At 53.8% G+C, this 19,071-nt stretch overlaps 1 protein-coding gene across 1 annotated transcript in view; it reads left to right on the top strand.

Moving 5' to 3' along the window:
* LOC140906297 (1-phosphatidylinositol 4,5-bisphosphate phosphodiesterase gamma-1) overlaps positions 1 to 19,071 on the top strand; it is a 79,251-nt gene that overhangs the window by 38,991 nt on the left and 21,189 nt on the right. Inside the window, exons 5-16 of the mRNA XM_078851402.1 lie at positions 6,452 to 6,536; positions 7,814 to 7,894; positions 8,337 to 8,371; positions 9,180 to 9,252; positions 10,315 to 10,416; positions 11,215 to 11,333; positions 12,279 to 12,364; positions 13,420 to 13,540; positions 14,226 to 14,394; positions 14,922 to 15,041; positions 17,103 to 17,210; positions 17,855 to 18,042. Coding sequence (XP_078707528.1) covers positions 6,452 to 6,536; positions 7,814 to 7,894; positions 8,337 to 8,371; positions 9,180 to 9,252; positions 10,315 to 10,416; positions 11,215 to 11,333; positions 12,279 to 12,364; positions 13,420 to 13,540; positions 14,226 to 14,394; positions 14,922 to 15,041; positions 17,103 to 17,210; positions 17,855 to 18,042 — 1,287 coding nt within the window. The remainder of the gene's footprint in view (positions 1 to 6,451; positions 6,537 to 7,813; positions 7,895 to 8,336; positions 8,372 to 9,179; positions 9,253 to 10,314; positions 10,417 to 11,214; positions 11,334 to 12,278; positions 12,365 to 13,419; positions 13,541 to 14,225; positions 14,395 to 14,921; positions 15,042 to 17,102; positions 17,211 to 17,854; positions 18,043 to 19,071) is intronic.

The raw sequence follows: 19,071 nt of genomic DNA, 5'->3' as shown, positions 1-19,071 counted from the left end.
CATATTTTGTTATCCCACTGGGATTGTCCTACAAAGCACTCGGGTACACCAGCAATGGGCTTACACAGCAGCCCAGCTCGACAGGGTGGAATTTGTACACCATTGGGGGATGCACAGCGTATTCAAAGTGCCAGATGACAGCGGTATTAATGCCACGGCAGGGATCCTGGGAGGCCTACTGGGAAGGTGCACGGCTGAGTCTCTGAGACACAGCAGGAGTCCCCCTGTGCTATCCCCACCCCATGCCGCTCTACCTTGAGTTCCCGAGCACAGCGCAGAGGCTGGCCGCGGAGCTGAAGGCGGTTGAAGTTGATCACGTTAAATTCAGTGAGGCCAGCTGAAGCAAAGCAAAGCAATGCTTGGGGTCTGATCCTGAACAGTGCTGAGCACCCGTATCCCAGTCAGTGATTGGTCTTTGAACTCTCAGAGCACCCACAACTCTGATCAGAGTCCCCGTGCGGGGACGGCACTTGGCACTTCTCAGGATCAGGACCCACATCTCTGCAACTCGGCTGAGCTTTTCCTGCCTGCCTTTCCTTCGCTGGTGTCACACACCAATACCCAGCCCTTCCAGGGACCTCTCCAAGTCACGGCTTGTGGCCCATCCAGCACGGAATCAAGTGATGTGGTTCTTGGTGTCTCAGGCCCAGTCTACTTGGAAAAGTTTGGCTGGCCTAGCTCTGTTGGTGAGAAGTGTGAAAAAAATCACTCCCCTACTTGACACAGCTGCACCAGCAACAGCCCCAGGGTAGATGCAGTTATACCCACAAAAAAAGAGTCCCTTTGCTGGGACAGGTTATTTTGTTCACGGATCTGAGATAATCTCTACTAGGAAAGGAACTCTTTTGCTGGTCTAAGCTGCGTCTGTGCTTGGAGGGTTTGCTGGTGTAGCTATACCAGCGAACCCTTTCTGGTGTAGATCAGAACTCGTGCTACTAAACTACACCCAGGGCCCTCCCTCAAATCCCAAAGAACACAATGAGCAGCTGTAGACTAGGCTAGCAAGTGCAGAAGGGGGTGGGGAGGGGTGGGGGAGAGGAGGGAGCAGGAGTGGAATAGAACATGCTGCCACCTGCTGTCTGACTTGGGTAACTGTAGATTCAAGCCACACAGGGCTGTGCATTTGGGTTCTGTTGAAACCCAAATAGCTTGAAGAAAAGGAGAACTTGTGGCACCTTAGAGACTATCATAGAATCATAGAATATCAGGGTTGGAAGGGACCTCAGGAGGTCATCTAGTCCAACCCCCTGCTCAAAGCCGGACCAATCCCCAATTTTTGCCCCAATCCCTAAATGGCCCCCTCAAGGATTGAACTCAGAACTCTGGGTTTAGCAGGCCAATGGTGGGTAAAACACCAATTCTTCAGATGCATCTGAAGAAGAAGAAGAAGAAGAAGAAGAAGAAGTGGTATTTTATCCATGAAAGCTTATGCCCAAATAAATCTGTTAGTCTTTAAGGTGAGGGTGAACAGATGTCCCGATTTTATTGGGACAGTCCTGATCTTTGGGTCTTTTTCTTATATAGGCTCCTATTATCCCCCACCCCCGTCCCAATTTTTCACACTTGCTGTCTGGTCACCCTATTAAGGTGCCACCAGACTCCTTGTTGTTTTTATCAGCTCTTGCAGTCATTCAGCCCATACCTAGCCCCGAGAAGCATGACAGAAAGCCAGTGAAGAACTAAGCACAATAGCATGCTAGATTCTGCTCACATCCCTTCCAAGCCAAATCCCCAGCAAGGCCTGGGACTGGAAGGACTGGGCTGGGCCCACTTCCTCTTCTTGTTCTGCAGACAAATACACACTGGCACACGTAACCATGAGTGGGTGGGACTGTGTGAAGTCAGTAAAGCTGCCTTGATTTACACTGGCTGGGGATCCGGGCCCACCATCTCTAAAAGTTTGCTGACTTGGGGTTCTTTTGCTGAAGTCACACACATGTTAGTCTTTCAGAGAAGAGCTCTCTCGTGGCGTGATGTTGTGGTGGGTGTCTGCTATAGACCAACAGACCACGAGGATGAGGTAGATGAGGCTTTCTTCGGACAACTAACAGAAGTTTCCAGATCACAGGCCCTGGTTCTTATGGGGGACTTCAGTCACCCTGACATCTGCTGGGAGAGCAATACAGCGGTGCACAGACAATCCAGGAAGTTTTTGGAGAGTGTTGGGGACAACTTCCTGGTGCACGTGCTGGAGGAACCAACTAGGGGCCGTGCTCCTCTTGACCTGCTGCTCACAAACAGGGAAGAATTGATAGGGGAATCATAGAATCAATCATAGAATCATAGAATATCAGGGTTGGAAGGGACCCCAGAAGGTCATCTAGTCCAACCCCCTGCTCAAAGCAGGACCAATTCCCAGTTAAATCATCCCAGCCAGGGCTTTGTCAAGCCTGACCTTAAAAACCTCTAAGGAAGGAGATTCTACCACCTCCCTAGGTAACGCATTCCAGTGTTTCACCACCCTCATAGTGAAAAAGTTTTTCCTAATATCCAATCTAAACCTCCCTCACTGCAACTTGAGACCATTACTCCTCGTTCTGTCATCTGCTACCATTGAGAACAGTCTAGAGCCATCCTCTTTGGAACCCCCTTTCAGGTAGTTGAAAGCAGCTATCAAATCCCCCCTCATTCTTCTCTTCTGCAGACTAAACAATCCCAGCTCCCTCAGCCTCTCCTCATAAGTCATGTGTTCTAGACCCCTAATAATTTTTGTTGCCCTTCGCTGGACTCTCTCCAATTTATCCACATCCTTCTAGTAGTGTGGGGCCCAAAACTGGACACAGTACTCCAGATGAGGCCTCACCAATGTCGAATAGAGGGGAACGATCACGTCCCTCGATCTGCTTGCTATGCCCCTACTTATACATCCCAAAATTCCATTGGCCTTCTTGGCAACAAGGGCACACTGCTGACTCATATCCAGCTTCTCATCCACTGTCACCCCTAGGTCCTTTTCCGCAGAACTGCTGCCTAGCCATTCGGCCCCTAGTCTGTAGCGGTGCATTGGATTCTTCCATCCTAAGTGCAGGACCCTGCACTTATCCTTATTGAACCTCATCAGATTTCTTTTGGCCCAATCCTCCAATTTGTCTAGGTCCCTCTGTATCCTATCCCTCCCGTCCAGCGTATCTACCACTCCTCCCAGTTTAGTATCATCCGCAAATTTGCTGAGCGTGCAATCTACACCATCCTCCAGATCATTCTCATCCTCCAGATCCTCCAGAAGTGTAAGTGGGTGGCAGCCTAGGCAGCAGTGACCCTGAGATGGTCGCATTCAGGATCCTTACAAAAGGAAGAAAGGACAACAGCAGAATACAGACCCTGGATTTCAGAAAAGCAGACTTTGACTCCCTCAGGGAACTGATGGGCAGGATTCCCTGGGAGGCTAATATGAGGGGGAAAGGAGTCCAGGAGAGCTGGCTGTATTTTAAAGAAGCCTTATTGAGGGCGCAGGAACAAACCATCCTGGTGTGCAGAAAGAATAGCAAATATGGCAGGCGACCAGCTTGGCTTAACAGAGAAATCTTCGGTGAGCTTAAACACAAAAAAGAAGCTTACAAGAAGTGGAAACTTGGACAGATGACTAAGGAGTATAAAAATATTGCTCGGCCATGCAGGAGTGAAATCAGAAAGGCCAAAATACAACTGGAGTTGCAGCTAGCAAGGGATGGGAAGGGGAACAAGAAGTGTTTCTATAGGTATGTTAGCAACAAGAAGAAGGTCAGGGAAAGTGTGGACCCCTTACTGAATGAGGGAGGCAACCTAGTGACACATGATGTGGAAAAAGCTGAAGTACTCAATGCTTTTTTTGCCTCAGTCTTCACAGACAAGGTCAGCTCCCAGACTACTGCACTGGGCAGCAGAGTATGGGGAGGAGGTGAGCAGCCCTCCGTGGTGAAAGAACAGGTTAAGGACTATTTAGAAACACTGGACATACACAAATCCATGGGGCCAGGTGCAATGCATCCGAGGGTGCTGAGGGAGTTGGCGGATGTGATTGCAGAGCCATTGGCCATTATCTTTGAAAACTCGTGGCCATCGGGGGAGGTCCCAGACGATTGGAAAAAAGTCAAATATAGTGCCCATCTTTAAAAAAGGGAAGAAGAAGAATCCAGGAAACTACAGACCAGTCAGCCTCACCTCAGTCCCTGGAAAAATCATGAATCAAGTCCTCAAGCAATTCATTTTGAAGCGCTTGAGGGAGAGGAAGGTGATCAGGAACAATCAACATGCATTCACCAAGGGCAAGTCATGCCCGACCAACCTGATTGCCTTGTATGATGAGATAACTGGCTCTGTGGATATGGGGAAAGCGGTGGATGTGATATATCTTGACTTTAGCAAAGCTTTTGATACGGTCTCCCACAGTATTCTTGCCAGCAAGTTAAAGAAGTATGGATCAGATGAATGAACTATAAGGTGGATAGAAAGCTGGCTAGATCGTCGGGCTCAACGAGTAGTGATCAACGGCTCAATGTCTAGTTTGCAGCCAGTATTAAGTGGAGTGCCCCAGGGGTCGGTCCTGGGGCCGGTTTTGTTTAACATCTTCATTAATGATCTAGATGATGGGATGGACTGCACCCTCAGCAAGTTTGTGGATGACACTAAGCTCTGGGGAGAGGCAGATATGCTGGAGGGTAGGAATAGGGTCCAGAGTGACGTAGACAAATTGGAGAATTGGGCCAAAAGAAATCTGATGTGTTCAACAAGAACAAGTGCAGAGTCCTGCACTTAGGATGGAAAAATCCCATGCACCGCTACAGACTGGGGACTGACTAGCTAAGCAGCAGTTCTGCAGAAAAGGACCTGGGGATTACAGTGGACGAGAAGCTGGATATGAGTCAACGGTGTGACCCTGTGGCCAAGAAGGTGAACAGCATATTGGTCTGCATTAGTAGGAGCATTGCCAGCAGATCGAGGGAAGTGATTATTCCCCTCTATTCGGCACTGGTGAGGCCACATCTGGAGTATTCCATCCAGTTTTGGTCCCCCCACTACAGAAAGGATGTGGACAAATTGAAGAGAGTCCAGTGGAGGGCAACAAAAATTATTAGGGGGCTGGGGCACATGACTTATGAGGAGAGGCTGAGGGAACTGGGCTTATTTAGTCTGCAGAAGAGAAGAGTTAGGGGGGATTTGATAGCAGCCTTCACCTACCTGAAGGCGGATTCCAAAGAGGATGGAGCTCGGCTGTTCTCAGTGGTGGCAAATGACAGAACAAGGAGCAGTGATCTCAAGTTGCAGTGGGGGAGGTCTAGGTTGGATATTAGGAAACACTGTTTCCCTAGGAGGTGGTGAAGCACTGGAATGGGTTACCTAGGGAGGTGGTGGAAACTCTATCCTGAGAGGTTTTTAAAGCCCAGCGTGACAAAGCCCTGGCTGGGATGATTTAGTTGGGGTTGGTCCTGTTTTGAGCAGGGGATTGGACTAGATGACCTTCTAAGGTCTCTTCCAACCCTTATTTTCTATGATTCTATGGCTACAACCCTCATGGCAAGTACGCAGCAAGGACCCTCTGGCTGCTGGTATTTTTAAGAGCACTATGCAAAATAACTGTGCGGCCCAAAATCAGACAGAGGGATCGAATATCTTCCCAACTGGTCTGTTCACCAGACCTGCTTTCCAGGTATCAGTCTTAGTTCCCAGGTTTCTGAACTGCCCTTCTCTCCGTCCCCAGTAGATGGTGTCATTCTAATACAAATACCTTAGTCCCTCCTTAGTAGGAGGAGATTAAGTAACTCATATTTTTAAATGAGCTATGGGAGATCCCTAGGTTTGCTCAGCCAGTCTGTCTGACCGATTTCTGAGTTCCAGTGCCTGGAACTTCACCTCTCACAGTGGCTCACCTTTGTTTATTTGGAATCGGTGCATGTTCCTGAATGAAATGTCTGCTCTGCATGCGTTCAGCTAGCTCAGGAACAAACCCTGTTCCGTACCTGCCAGTTCTATGTGACATGGACTGCAGCCACGCAAACCACACCACTTCAGTGTGTCCACACTAGGGAGTTTCACCCGATGAAGTGAGCTGTAGCTCACGAAAGCTTATGCTCAAATAAATTTGTTAGTCTCTAAGGTGCCACAATTCCTCCTTTTCTTTTCACAACCTGAAGTGATTCAATTTTGGAACCACCTGAGTGCGATCTCAGTCTGGAGGCCAGCCCCGTGTCTAACTGCTCAGTGAACTGAGAATTCAGTTCCCTGCAGGAGACACAGGTTGAATGAACCACCTCTGCAGCCATGGGGGCTGGAGTGGCTGCAGCTCTTGACCCCTCTTCTTTCTCACAGAAACAGGCCCTTGCTTTCCTGAAGATTCATCTGGGAGGAGGGCAGGAGTGAAATTGCTCAAGGCCCCGAGCCCATGGGACCAGCTGAAGGCCCTGAGCCTGCATGAGAAGTTGGGCTCCCGCATGTCCCTCTCTGAGGCCTGACTCCTGCTTTGTGTGTCTTGCAGTATCACATTGAAGGATCTGAAGGCCATGCTGCCCCAGGTGAACTATCGGGTGCCCAACATGAGGTTCCTGCGGGACAAGTTAGTGGTAAGAACACTCCCACAGTCTCTCCTCCCTCCCTTTATCTCTCCTTTTCTGACCCATCCTTTATAGACAAGGCCTATAGAATCGGACGAGGGGAAGCCCTGGCTGGGATGATTTAATTGGGGATTGGTCCTGCTTTGAGCAGGGCGTTGGACTAGATGACCTCCTGAGGTCCCTTCCAATCCTGATATTCTATGATTCTATGATTCTAAGCCAGCAGAGATTTGTAGAACCAACCAGGTTCTTCAGAGATGACTCTGAAGTCCTATAGAATTGACCCTTCCTGTGGGGAGGAAGATGTTGAGCTGCCCTATAGGATTGAAGAGGGACTTTCCCTGGCTATAGAATTTGATAAGATGGGTCAACAAAGCCAAAAGTCCCATTGGCTTTTCCTGGAAGGGTTATCTCCTGCCCACTCCCGAGTCTCTGTTTGCCATAAGCTGGGAATGGGCGACGGGATGGATCACTTGATGATTCCCTGTTCTGTTCATTCCCTCTGGGGCACCTGGCACTGGCCACTGTCTGAAGACAGGGTACTGGGCTAGATGGACCTTTGGTCTGACCCAGTGTGGCTGTTCTTACGTTCTCTTATTCCCTTTCCTTTGCTATTTTGTGTTTGGGGGGTGTCTGCAGTCAATGAACATTAATGAGCAGCGGATGCCTCCTGGGCAAGTGGTCTCTCTGGAAGCCCTTCTGCTCCCAGCCTATACTGGATTATCTGTGCCTTCCTCCTGCACTCCCTGTTACTAAGGGACATTTACAGGGAAACACAAGATCATAGTCCATTCCTAGGGCTGGCCAGTTGCATTTGCTGCTCATTCCCCATCCAAAGCCCCAATACTCCTCTCTCTGCCACTCACCATGTATAGCATGTAAGGAGAGAGAGACCCAAAGCACAAACTCTGGATCAAGATTCCAACCTCCCCTCCAAATAATCCAGCCGGCCCATCTCTAGACATGAGACAGGATTACGACATTGGCTCAGCATGTAGCACTGCATACCGGGACGTGTAATCCCCATGGACTGCCCGACGGTGGCTGCAGGCCACATTGTAGATCTCCCTGAGCTCTGCATGGCCCATGGGCTTGACTCAAGATGCCCCCAGCTGGAGCAGTACAGCATGGGAATCCTACTGGAGCCAGTGCTTTCGGCCAGGGGCCTTTTTTCCCTATCTTCTGCACCAGGGGCTTGAAGTCTCCCTAGGTCCTTCAGCTCTGGGAGGTCTGCTCCCTCCAGTTCTGTTCTCACCAGGTTCTGTCTCTCTCCTTCCTCCCAACAGGAAGTGGAAGCCAGGAGCGACATGGCCTTCACCCACTTCACTCACTTCTACAAAAACCTAATGTTCGATGCTCAGAAATCGGTAAGAGGTTGGGGCCCTCGGTGACTCTGCCCCACCTGGGGTGACCCTGCGGCTGGGCCCAGGCCCGGGGATGGGTAAGGAAGGCCAGAGAGGGGTCATGGTGCTGCTTGTCACTATTAATGGACGTTTCTGAAGCACCCTAAATGCACCTGTCACACCACAGGAGATAGCCCCCGAGAACTGGCTGGGCGGGGGCTTTGTTGTAGGGACAGGAGATGGGGAAGACCATCTAGAGTGAGTCAGTGAGGGGAGGCTGTGGCCAGTGCGGCAGGTCCCAGCAGCAGCTCAGATTCCCGCCACAGGCTCTGAGATGCCTTTTGCCTGATGCTTTCCCAGACTCGAGACAAAGTCCCCCTGAGCCTCCTCCTCCAGTCCCCATCCAGCCTGCAGGTGGCACCTTCTCCACTGGCTTACCTGCCCCTGTCCCCCCTTTGCATTCCAGATCATCGATCAGCTGGAGCTCTCCTTCCCCTTGCGGTGAGTACCAAAGATCCCTCCTTGTCAGACCCCGCCCCAGTCCCGGGTGGGGCACTGGCCCGCCAGCCAGCCTGGTTCACTGTGTGTGTGTGAGAACAAGACTCAGAACCGAGAGGTCTCTTCACAAGTCCAACCCTGTCTGCTCCCACTGCAGCACACAGAGGGGACCACTGGGCACCACCCCCCAGGGCCACAAGGCTGGGCACCCACACTCTGCTCCCAGAAACGGTGATAGGGAAGCCAAGCCCGGGGGTGGAGTCCATGTCAGGGACGCAGTGGGCTGGTACATGACTCTGACCCTATTAGATCGCCAGAGAACAGGCAGGTCTGTATTCTCAGACACAGTAATGTAAACCCAGAATGACTCCAGGGCAATGACTAGCGTGCTCGGGTTAATACTGTGTCACTGAGATCAGCGTCTGGGGAGGGAGCTGCGGGTCAGGACTCAGGTGCATCACTGTGTGTGGGGAGCCCAGGGCTGGGGTAGCAGGGGGCTGCGGGTTAGAACTGAGGGGCACTGGCTGAGCTGTGGCGGAGTGGGGGAGCCCAGGGCTGGGGTAGCAGGGGGCTGCGGGTTGGGATTGAGGGGCATCAGGGGAGCCTTAGGCTGGAGTAATAGGTGCAAATCAGGTTCACCCACCTCAGGTTCCATGAGGATTGGGGGGAAGAGCTGGAATTGTCGGGGGAATAAGGGGACTAGGTATCTGTATGGGGGAGACACACCCAGTGCCTGAGTCGTTTGGTGGGGGGAGGCTGGCATACCCGGCTTGCACACACTCCCATTGACCGGCTCCTTGCCCCTCCCCAGGAATGTTGACCGGGCAGAGCTGTGCCAGATTACACTGTACGACTTCCAGAAATTCCTGCAGCACGACCAGAAGGTACCCGCTAAGGCACACTTCCAATACCCTGTCATACCTGAGGGACTGCAAGCCCTTCTGCCAGGCCATAGCTTGGCATGCAGTGGATGATAGCAGAAATTCTCACGACTGCCACTGTTCTGAAACCAGAGAGCGTCTGGCTACCTCAAAGCCAGTCCAGACCACTCATAACCTAAAGTCATGCTCATCCAGTGGCTGTCCGACTGGTGGATCTCACTCCTCTTCCTGATAGACCATGAGACCCCCCGCCATGCAAGCTGGCATCCTCTGTTGTCAGTCTCAGCAGAGAGGCCTTGGGGTGAAGGGGCCATGGTGGTCTCCTGGTAAGGGTAGTTTGTGCCACTGCCCAGGCTCCAACTGTGGACAGAGAGAAAGCCTCGATGGGTGGGGGAAGCTGAAGCCTGACAAACTCAGACCAGAAAGAAGGTGCCTGTATTTAACAGCCAGGGTGATTAACCATCAGAACAGCTCACGCTGGGCTGCGATGGAGAATCCATCACAGGTCAGGTCAGCCTGGAAGATCGGGTGGTCCCCTCTGCCTTTACATTCGGCAACTCTGCAACTTGGAGTCTTGAACTGCAGATCGCAGGTCGGTCTAGAAGAGCTGCTCCAGCCCAGCCAGAAGTGACGGGTTAGATGCATGTCTGGTGGCGATTCTGTGCCCTTTGTTACAGGGAAGGGCAGACCTGGCCTTGGAATCCGTGAAGCTCCAACAGGAAAGTCAGATGAAAACATGTTAGGAAAAAGGAGCAAATCGCGCCCCAGGTTTGCCTGTATCTGAAATCTAGTGAAGAGAATAATTACAATCAGGCCATCGCCACCGGACTCCTCTCTATTCCCTGCGGATGAGGGTGGAGGTACAGTAGTGGGGGGTGGGAGTATGTGCTGTACTTGCCCTGTGCATAGCTAGAGGTCGTGAGTCTCCTGGGTCCTGAGTCCACTCACCTTCCATCTTTCTGAAGGCTCTTGATCTTGCAGATCTGAGATTCCCATCATGGTTTCACATCTAAACCTTCGGTGCGGGTCCTCCCCTAACGCTGCCCTCTGTGTTCTCTGCCTTAGGAGCCGTGGGCCAATGACATCAGCAAGGTGCGGGAGTACATGTGTGGCTACCTCCGGGACCCCTTCAGTGACATGGCAGAACCCTTCTTCCAGCTGGATGAGGTAGGGAATATGTACTCCAGCCCATCCTCCTGCATCAGCCATCCCCTTGGCAACTCCAGCGCCCACCAGCGGAGCTCAGACTCCCACCTGAGGCAGATAAAGTCCCTAGATTAGTTACAGGGTTTGTGGAATTGGTTCACATGGATGTAGGTGTATTTATAACAGACAATGTACACTTCAGACTGGCGGTCAGGATGGGCCATGCCAGATCAGACCAAGGGGGCTTATAGACTGCTATCCCAGCCTCCATCAATGACCAATGCCTGAGGCTTAAAAGGAAGCAATAAACCACCCATCTGGCTCATGTACAGTGCTGCACATCTGGGGATTGATATTCCTTCCTGACCCTTCCAGGTGATCTCCTTGTGCCCTGAAGCATGAGGTTTTAATTATCCTTGTCTAAGGGGCATAGCTACAGATTTATTATTGGCCACCAAATCCACCTCCAGCAAGTGACTGTGTGCCGGTGCAGCAGTGAATTCCCCAGGTGATTGCACTACACGTATTTAGACAGGCCAGTTGTACTGAAAGAGTGAATCCCTCCCCCCCCACATTTTGGAGAAGTCCACATTCCAGACCCTGCATCGGAAGCCCATCTCTAGCTGTAGTCACTGGACCGTGTTCCCCAGCTCGCCCTCTGCTGCTGGCAGCTCTTCTCCACCAACTTCTCTCCCTTTCCCCATTCCTGTTAGAGCTTTGGCCCCATGCCCATCTCTCCCCTTGGCCTGGGGTGACCCACGGTGTCCTGGAGCCTGACCCTCCTGGTTTTGCTCTAACCAGCTTTTCTTCTGTCCTCAGTTTCTGACCTACCTGTTCTCCAGGGAAAACAAGGTCATGGATGCCAAGTACGAGCGGGTGGTCCCAGAGGAGATGAACTACCCGCTGTCCCACTACTGGATCTCCTCCTCCCACAACACGTAAGAGCTTGGGGTCAGCCCACCGACGAAGGGCCCCCAGCGCAGTGGGGCGAAGATAAAGCAGCACAACCTGTTGGATTCTGAGCTGAACGGGTGCCTCCCACCACAGCCCTAGGAGCCATTCTGCAGACATTGGGGAGCCACCAGTCTGATGTTTGAGCTCCAGAAGGGCTCTGGCATGCATGTAATAGTGAACGAGGAGGGGGAGGATTTCTCTTTAGCCTCCCCTGGGAATTCTGCAGGGATTGCTCCACTTCCCTGTCCATGCGGGACATGGGATTCCTGGACATTTCCTTGTAAGCAGGTACTGGAAAACATGGGCCAGAGTCTCGCCTGGTATCAACCAGCATAACTCCATGAGCTTCAACAGAGCTTTGCCCATTTACACCGGCTGGGGATCTGGCCCACTGAAGCTCTGCCCATTTACACCAGCTGGGGATCTGGCCCATTGATGCCAATGGAGCTCTGCTGATTTACACCAGCTGAGGATCTGGCCCATTGACTTCAATGGAGCTACACCCATTTACACCAGCTGGGGATCTGGCCCATTGACTTCAATGGAGCTACACCCATTTACACCAGCTGGGGATCTGGCCCATTGACTCCAATGGAGCTCTGCCCATTTACACCAGCTGGGGATCTGGCCCTGAGGCTTTCGACCTCCGCTGGGTCTCCCGAGCTTAGTCGGCACTGGCAGGAGTGGGGTTCCATGGGACAGCCGACACTGACATCTGATGGGATCCAGGCCCTGGGTTCAGAGCGAGGTGCCCCCGAAACAGCTCCGCAGCTCAGGCCCTGCCAGGCACCTCCCCTGGCACACGGTTGGATGGACTGGGAGCCACATGATTTGCAGCTGAACCTCTTCCTCCAGGCCGCCCAGGCCCACCCCCAGGCCCTCCTCCAGGCGCTGCTGGTGATTCCGAGGCCCTCTTCTTCTCCTTGCAGGTATCTGACTGGGGACCAGTTCTCCAGTGAGTCCTCGCTGGAAGCCTACGCTCGCTGCCTCCGGATGGGCTGCCGCTGCATAGAGTGTGAGTGAGCTGGTCCCTGCCGGGGGCTGGGCTGCTCTCAGCGGCTGTAAGCTAGTCCAACTGCATAAGCTGAGCAGCATGAGTACCGCTCAGTGACTGGGTGGGGGACCCCAGGTGGGCGCAGCAGGAAATGGTACTGGTGATGCCACCCCTGCCCCCTCAAGTCCATATTGGAGTCAGCATCCTTTGGGGGATCTCTAAAACCATGTTCCTGACCACTCCCCAGCCACAAAACCCCCTCAGCACTTGGCACAAATGTAGGGGGCTGAGCCCAGTGCCTTGGCCACATCCTGTGATGGGTAGTTCCTTTAAATTGCCCCCACTTTTCTGTCTTACACTTCGGTGTAGGTCTGCAGCGAATTATCAAACAGCTGCCCCGTCTCACCCCAGATGTGGCTACAGCAATTCTTAGTTGGTGAATCGTACTGGGATCCTTCCGGTGCCCTGGAACATGAGATGTTTTGCTTGGATCATTGTCCTCTGGGGCAACCTGGGGAGAAGTTTAAAATCCACCAGATTCAGGAATCCCCAGTGGAGGTTCTCTGGCCTGTGCTATGCAGGAGGTCAGACCAGACGGTCGCAATGGTCCCTTCTGGCCTTGGAATCTACGACCCAATGGGACCTCAGCTGAGGATCGTTCAATCCACCTGGTGAACCCGTGCAATATCATATCATATCAATGGCAGGCAGACCCTCACCCAGCCCCACAGCGTCTTTCACTAGCTCAGTCCCATTTGACCCTGCTAACTGAGGTAACAGCATGTGCTGTTATCTGGCGTCTCAGAGGTGAACACCAGTGTCTTTTACACCCCTTTGTCCACCCCTGAAGTGCGCGACTTCTGGCACGACAATAAAGTTTGCACAGCTCCAGAGTGACACTTGGGACCAATGGACATGCAGTGGCCATGGGCTCTAGGGGTGGTCCTGTCCATTCCACTCTGTTCAGGAAAGGACGGACGCTAGGACATGGTCCCTCAGGAACGTGTGTGGGGTACAGGGATAAATGATCACGCGTGTGGGGGGAGTGTTAACAACTCAACCATCTCTGCCCTTAGTGGACTGTTGGGATGGTCCAGATGACCTGCCAATCATCTACCATGGACACACACTCACCTCCAAAATAAAATTCCTGGATGTCCTGCACACCATCAAGGAACATGCCTTCGTGACCTCTGAGTAAGGGCCACCCCACTGCACTACAGGGGCTTTGTAACCTCTTTGCTGCTTAGGGACTGCTAAAGGGCATGGATCTTGTCACAGCATGTAATGGGACTGTGGAACTCATGGCCACAGGAAGCCATTGAGACCTAGAACTTAGCAGGATTCACAAAAGGGATTGGACATTTATGTGGATAACAAGAATATCCAGAGTTCTCATAGTTAATGGTAATGACTGGGGAAACCTCCTGCTTCGGGGCTTAAGCCAGTTTGTAACTATTGAGTGAAATCTGTTTAACCATGTGTGGCGGCCAGATAGTCCCTGTTTATCCTGGACAGCACTCACTGGTTCTGTATTTATTGTGAGAACCTGTTGCTGGGTCTGGGTGCGTTCTCTGCCGCACTGCCCATTCCAAGGCGTGGATACATTCCCTGCAGAACACTCCCAGGTTGTGTGTCACACCCTGATTTACTGAGAGTGTTCCCTGGCTCCAAGGGTTCTGCCCTAAATCCAGCTTTCCCTGCACCAAGGGCTCCACCAGATTGTCCCGTGGATCTCTGAGTTCCTGTTAGCCCCTTTGGGGCCCTACCCTCATTAGTTTTGCCCCTGGCTACACTAGGAGCAGGTACGTGATCTGGAGCCTTTCCTTGGTTGCTATTCTGAATGATCTGGCCTTTCCTCTCCCCCCTTCCCCTGCACCAGGTTCCCCATCATCCTCTCCATCGAGGACCACTGCAGCATTGTCCAGCAGAGGAACATGGCTTCCCACTTCAAGAAGGTCTTTGGGGAAATGCTGCTCACCAAGCCAGTGGACATCAACGCCGATGAGTTGCCTTCCCCCACCCAGCTCAAGAAGAAAATCCTCATCAAGGTGCAGCCCTTAGGGCCAGTCCTCTTCCCCTTCCCCCAGCCCTTCTCTGATACTGTCCAGAGGGGGGGCAGTACAAGAACTGTATACAGCATCCTTGCACTGGGAGAGGCAGGGGTAGCTAGGACAGTGGGAGAGCCCTATAGTTTGGGGGTTACAGGAACATACTGGGGTGAGCTTTCTCCGCCTCCAGCTCTGAAGTACAAAGATGGGAATCTCTCTGCCAGATGAAACCTAACTACAGGTCCTGGCCACTCACAGTCATTTAAGTCATGTTTGCTCCCAGAACGGACTCCTTTCCCTGCAGGACCCTGAACCCAAACAACAGCAGCATTGCAGGAGGAGAACCAGGAAGTGAAACCAGTTGTAAACAGGAAGTGAAACTGACCAGTCGTTTCACTGCCCCAACTGAGCGATGTTACACATCCACCTGGCAGACAGGGCATAGGCTCGGGTGCTGGTAGCACAGGGCAAGGGTGAGGCTAACTGTGTGAGTTCTCCTCTCTCTGGTTTGCTCTCCCGCTCCCTAGCACAAGAAGCTGGTGGAAGGGAACCTTTACGAAGAGGTCTCCACGGCCAGTTACTCAGAGAATGACATCAGCAACTCCATCAAGAACGGCATCCTGTATCTTGAGGACCCCATTGACCATGTAAGCGCCTCGCCCAGGCTTCGGTCTGTCTTTCCAGAACTAACAGCCACAGCATGTGGGAGAGGGAAGGGTCTATAGGAGGGGTCGGCAACCTATGGCACACGTGCCAAAGACGGCACGCGAGCTGATTTTTAATGGCCTGCCTGCCAGGTCCCAGCTGCCGGCCCCGCTCACCCCGCTGTTGAACCCAGGCCAGGACCCTGGCAGGCAGCAGCGTGCCATGAAAAATCCTGCCCGCCCCGGCCCACTCTTCTGGGCCCCCCGCGGGGCAGGGTGAAGAAGCTTGGTCCTGCCGGCTGCTGCTGCAGGGCAGGCAAGTTCCCCCTCCCCTGCCTCTTCCCCCAGCGTGCTGGGTTCCTGCCCCTCCTCCTCTCCCTCCCTGCTGCCGATCAGCTGATGGCCCTTGAGCGGGAGGGGAAGAAGTGAGCCGCAGCATGCTTGCTGCTCTGGGGAGGAGGCGGAGAAGAGGTGGGGAAGGGGGGGTGGAATCAGGGCATATCCCCTCCAGCCCCCTGCCGTGAGCCACTCTGGGCAGGGGCTGGGAGCACCCCCACGACCCTAGCCCACACACCCAGCCCTCTGCCCTGACCTCTGCACCCCACACACACCCCAGCCTCCTGCCCTGATCCCTGCATCCCCCACGACCCCAGCCCTGACTCCAGCACCCCCAACACATATCCAGCCCCCCCATGCCCTGACTCCTGCACCCCGCTCACATGTCCCCAGCCCTCTGCCCTGACTCCTGCACCCTCCTCAAATACTCCCAGCCCCCTGCCCTGCCTCCTGCACCCCCACACATACCCAGCCCCCCCATGCCCTGACTCTTGCACCCCCCACATTCCCACCCCCACCCTGAGCACCAGACGGGAGCTCCTGCACCCCCCCCCATTCCCACCTGCACCCTCGCACCAAATGGGAGCTGCCCAGGTAAGCGCTCCACCCTAACCTCCTGCCCCAACCCTGAGCCCCCTCCCTCATTCTAGCTCATGGCCAGACTGTACACTCCAACCCTCAGCCTGCTCCTTCACCCCCAGCCCTGTGCTCGGTGCACTCCCACTCTCAGCTCAATGCAGAGAGAGAGGATGAGAATGGGCTAGAACCAGGGAGAAGGTAGGTACCCACTCTGTGTGGGCAGGGCTGGGATCCCAGATCGGCCGCAGGCTGAGCGAGGTTGTCAGCCGGGACCCAGGCTGAGCGGGGCCGGCAGACGGAACCCCAGACCGGCAGCGGGCAGAGTGGCAACGGGCTGAGCCACACAGCCCACTGCTGGTCTGGGGTCCCAGCCACCGGCCCCGCTCAGCCCCCTGCCGGTCTGGGCTTCTGGCTGCTGGCCCCTTGCCAGCCGGGGTCCCGGCAACAGGTCCCACTCAGCCTGCTGCTGGACAAGGTGAACGGAACCCCAGGCCGGCAGCGGGCTGAGCGGGCCGGCGGTGTAAGATCAGCATTTTAATTTAATTTAAATGAAGCTTCTTAAACATTTTGAAAACCTTGTTTACTTTACATACGACAATAGTTTAGTTATATAATATGTAGACTTATAGAGAGACCTAAAAAACGTTAAAATGTATGACTAGCATGCGAAACCTTAAATTAAAGTGAATCAGTGAAGACTCGGCACACCACTTCTGAAAGGTTGCTGACCCCTGGTCTATAGACTGCACGTGGAACCAGGAACTGGACCTCATGGGGCAGGCTGGAATACCACTGCTTGGATTCCAGCTGTGGGGAAGGAGGTGTCACAGTCCCGTCCCCTCCAAGGTCTTGAATCCTGGATCTTCATCACAGACCTCCACCATGTAAGCTAAAGGAGTGACTCCATTACCCAGTAGCAGTAATAGGCTGGTATCCTCTAGTGGACTACTCAGTGGAGTGGAAACACAACACACGTTCTGGCAGTGTGTTACAGGGGCATCAGCAAGCAGCATGGGGTGAACTCACATGCCTGCAATGCAAGCAGCTGTGATCTCTGGCAGATGCTGACTTCCTTGGACACCTCCCTGCCCTGTACCCATTCCCTGGCTTCCTTGCTGCCTGGTTCTGATGCTTCTTTCTCCTTGGCAGACCTGGAGCCCACATTACTTTGTGCTGACAAGCAACAAGATCTATTACTCCGAGGAGACGTCCCGCTACCAGTCCAACGAGGATGAGGAAGAGGTGGAACAAAAAGAGGTGTGTTTGTGAGGAGGAAAGGTGGAGACTGGGGGGAAGACAGTGCTTCAGCCACCTTCAGGATTCACCTACAGAGCCACCCAAGTACCTGCAGCTGCATGTACCCCTTTGGGTTGTGCTTCTGCCCCAGCTCACCGGCTAAGGAGGGTTAGACCAGGTCAATGCTTGGAGAGAAACTGGCCAAGAAAAGCCCAGGTGCTAGTATTAGTTACTCAGCAGAGGGGTGCCCTTCCCCGATCGTGCTAAACCCATGGTGTTAGGGGCACAGATGTGTGTTTTTGTAAGAGATGCAGAACCAAGGTCCTGACTACTTCTGGCCATTAAATATCCCACTGCACTTTTCACACGGCAGAGTATTAACCTCAGGGTCCTGCTCAGATTCTGGTTGGGGCTATTAACTTTTGCCAACTAGATCTCCAGGCGGTTCAGTGGGACATGAGAACCTTTACTACCTGCCCTAAACGGTTGGGCAGCATTGCTGTGCGCTGTTAGACTGCTGCTGTGCTCCACCCCAGAGGTGGCCAAAATGATTAAGGACATGACACCAAACCCACTCTCTCTCTTTCCTTCTGTCTCTCTCCCCTGGATTTCTCTGGTCTCTCCCCGCCCCGCCCGTCTCGTCCTCGGGCTCTGCGCCTCTTCAGGAGTTTAACAACAACGAGCTGCACTTCAGCGAGAAGTGGTTTCACGGGAAGCTGGGCGGGGGGCGTGACGGGCGCCAGATCGCCGAGAAGCTGCTGCATGAGTACTGCACCGAGACGGGTGGGAAAGACGGCACCTTCCTGGTGCGGGAGAGCGAGACCTTTGTGGGAGACTACACCCTCTCCTTCTGGTAGGAGCCTCCTGCGGCGACCTCCGTACCGGGGCACAGGATCCCCTCTGCCTCCGGCACCAGTTATCCCCTCACATCGGGGACTCGGTTTCCCTCCAGTCCGAGGTGGTAGTGGTGGAAAGCTGCTACCATCTGATGACAAGCTGGTGGGCCTCGGGCCAGTTCCTACTGGACTAGTCTCGGGAGCCACCAGAAGGGGCGTTGATCCTCTCCCTCGTTGGCAGCCTAGCAGCGAGGCCGAGACCTGAATAGATCCCGGAGGCTGGGCTCCCCAGAGGCAGCCTGTCAGGGTCGGGGTCAGGGAGGGGATGCTTGCCCTGCTGCTCTCCCAGTTCTGTGGCTCTACCAAGGGCTGCGGTTCTCAGGCCTGTCCACAACATCATTCCCCAGCACTGCGATGACTGATGATCGGTGCTTCTCGGGGCATGGTGATGGCGCCCCAGTGCGGCTCAGGATCACAGACCGCAGTGCCATTGACTTCAGAGAGGCTCTTGCCTGAGTTAGGACCTCGGGATCTGGCCTTTATAGATTCCACGTGGGAGAGCTCCAGTGAGGGAGAGGTGGGCCTGACCCAAAGCTCTGAGCTAATGTAAAAAACCACAGCCATATACCTACAGCTCCCACATGCATCATCCAGGAGCAAAGGGCCAAACCACACGCCCTTGCCGCTGTTGGATTTAAAATAGCACCATGAGCTGTGAGCGGCCAGCTGGGTTAGTTGTGGACACCAGCTACTAGGGGGCAATATGGTCACACTGTCTAAGCCAGAGGTGGGCAAACTTTGGCCCACGGGCCACATCCAGCCCGCGGGACCATCCTGCCTGGCCCTTGAGCTCCAGGCCGGGAAGGCTAGCCCCCGGCCTCTCCCTTACTGTTCCCCCACCCCCACAGTCACACCGCCACGCAGGCAGTGCGTCTGGCTCCAGCCGGGCAGCAGGGCTGCGAGCTCCTGCTGCTCTGAGCTGCATGGTAAGGGGGTGGAGGGGTCCCGGGGTGGGCAGTTAGGGGATAGGGAGCAGGGGCCAGTTG

This window comes from Lepidochelys kempii, chromosome 2, assembly GCF_965140285.1.
Source record: "Lepidochelys kempii isolate rLepKem1 chromosome 2, rLepKem1.hap1, whole genome shotgun sequence".
NCBI classification, from domain to species: Eukaryota; Metazoa; Chordata; order Testudines; family Cheloniidae; genus Lepidochelys; species Lepidochelys kempii.
Note: the sequence above shows the minus strand (reverse complement) of the source record. Positions and strands in the feature narration are given on the sequence as shown.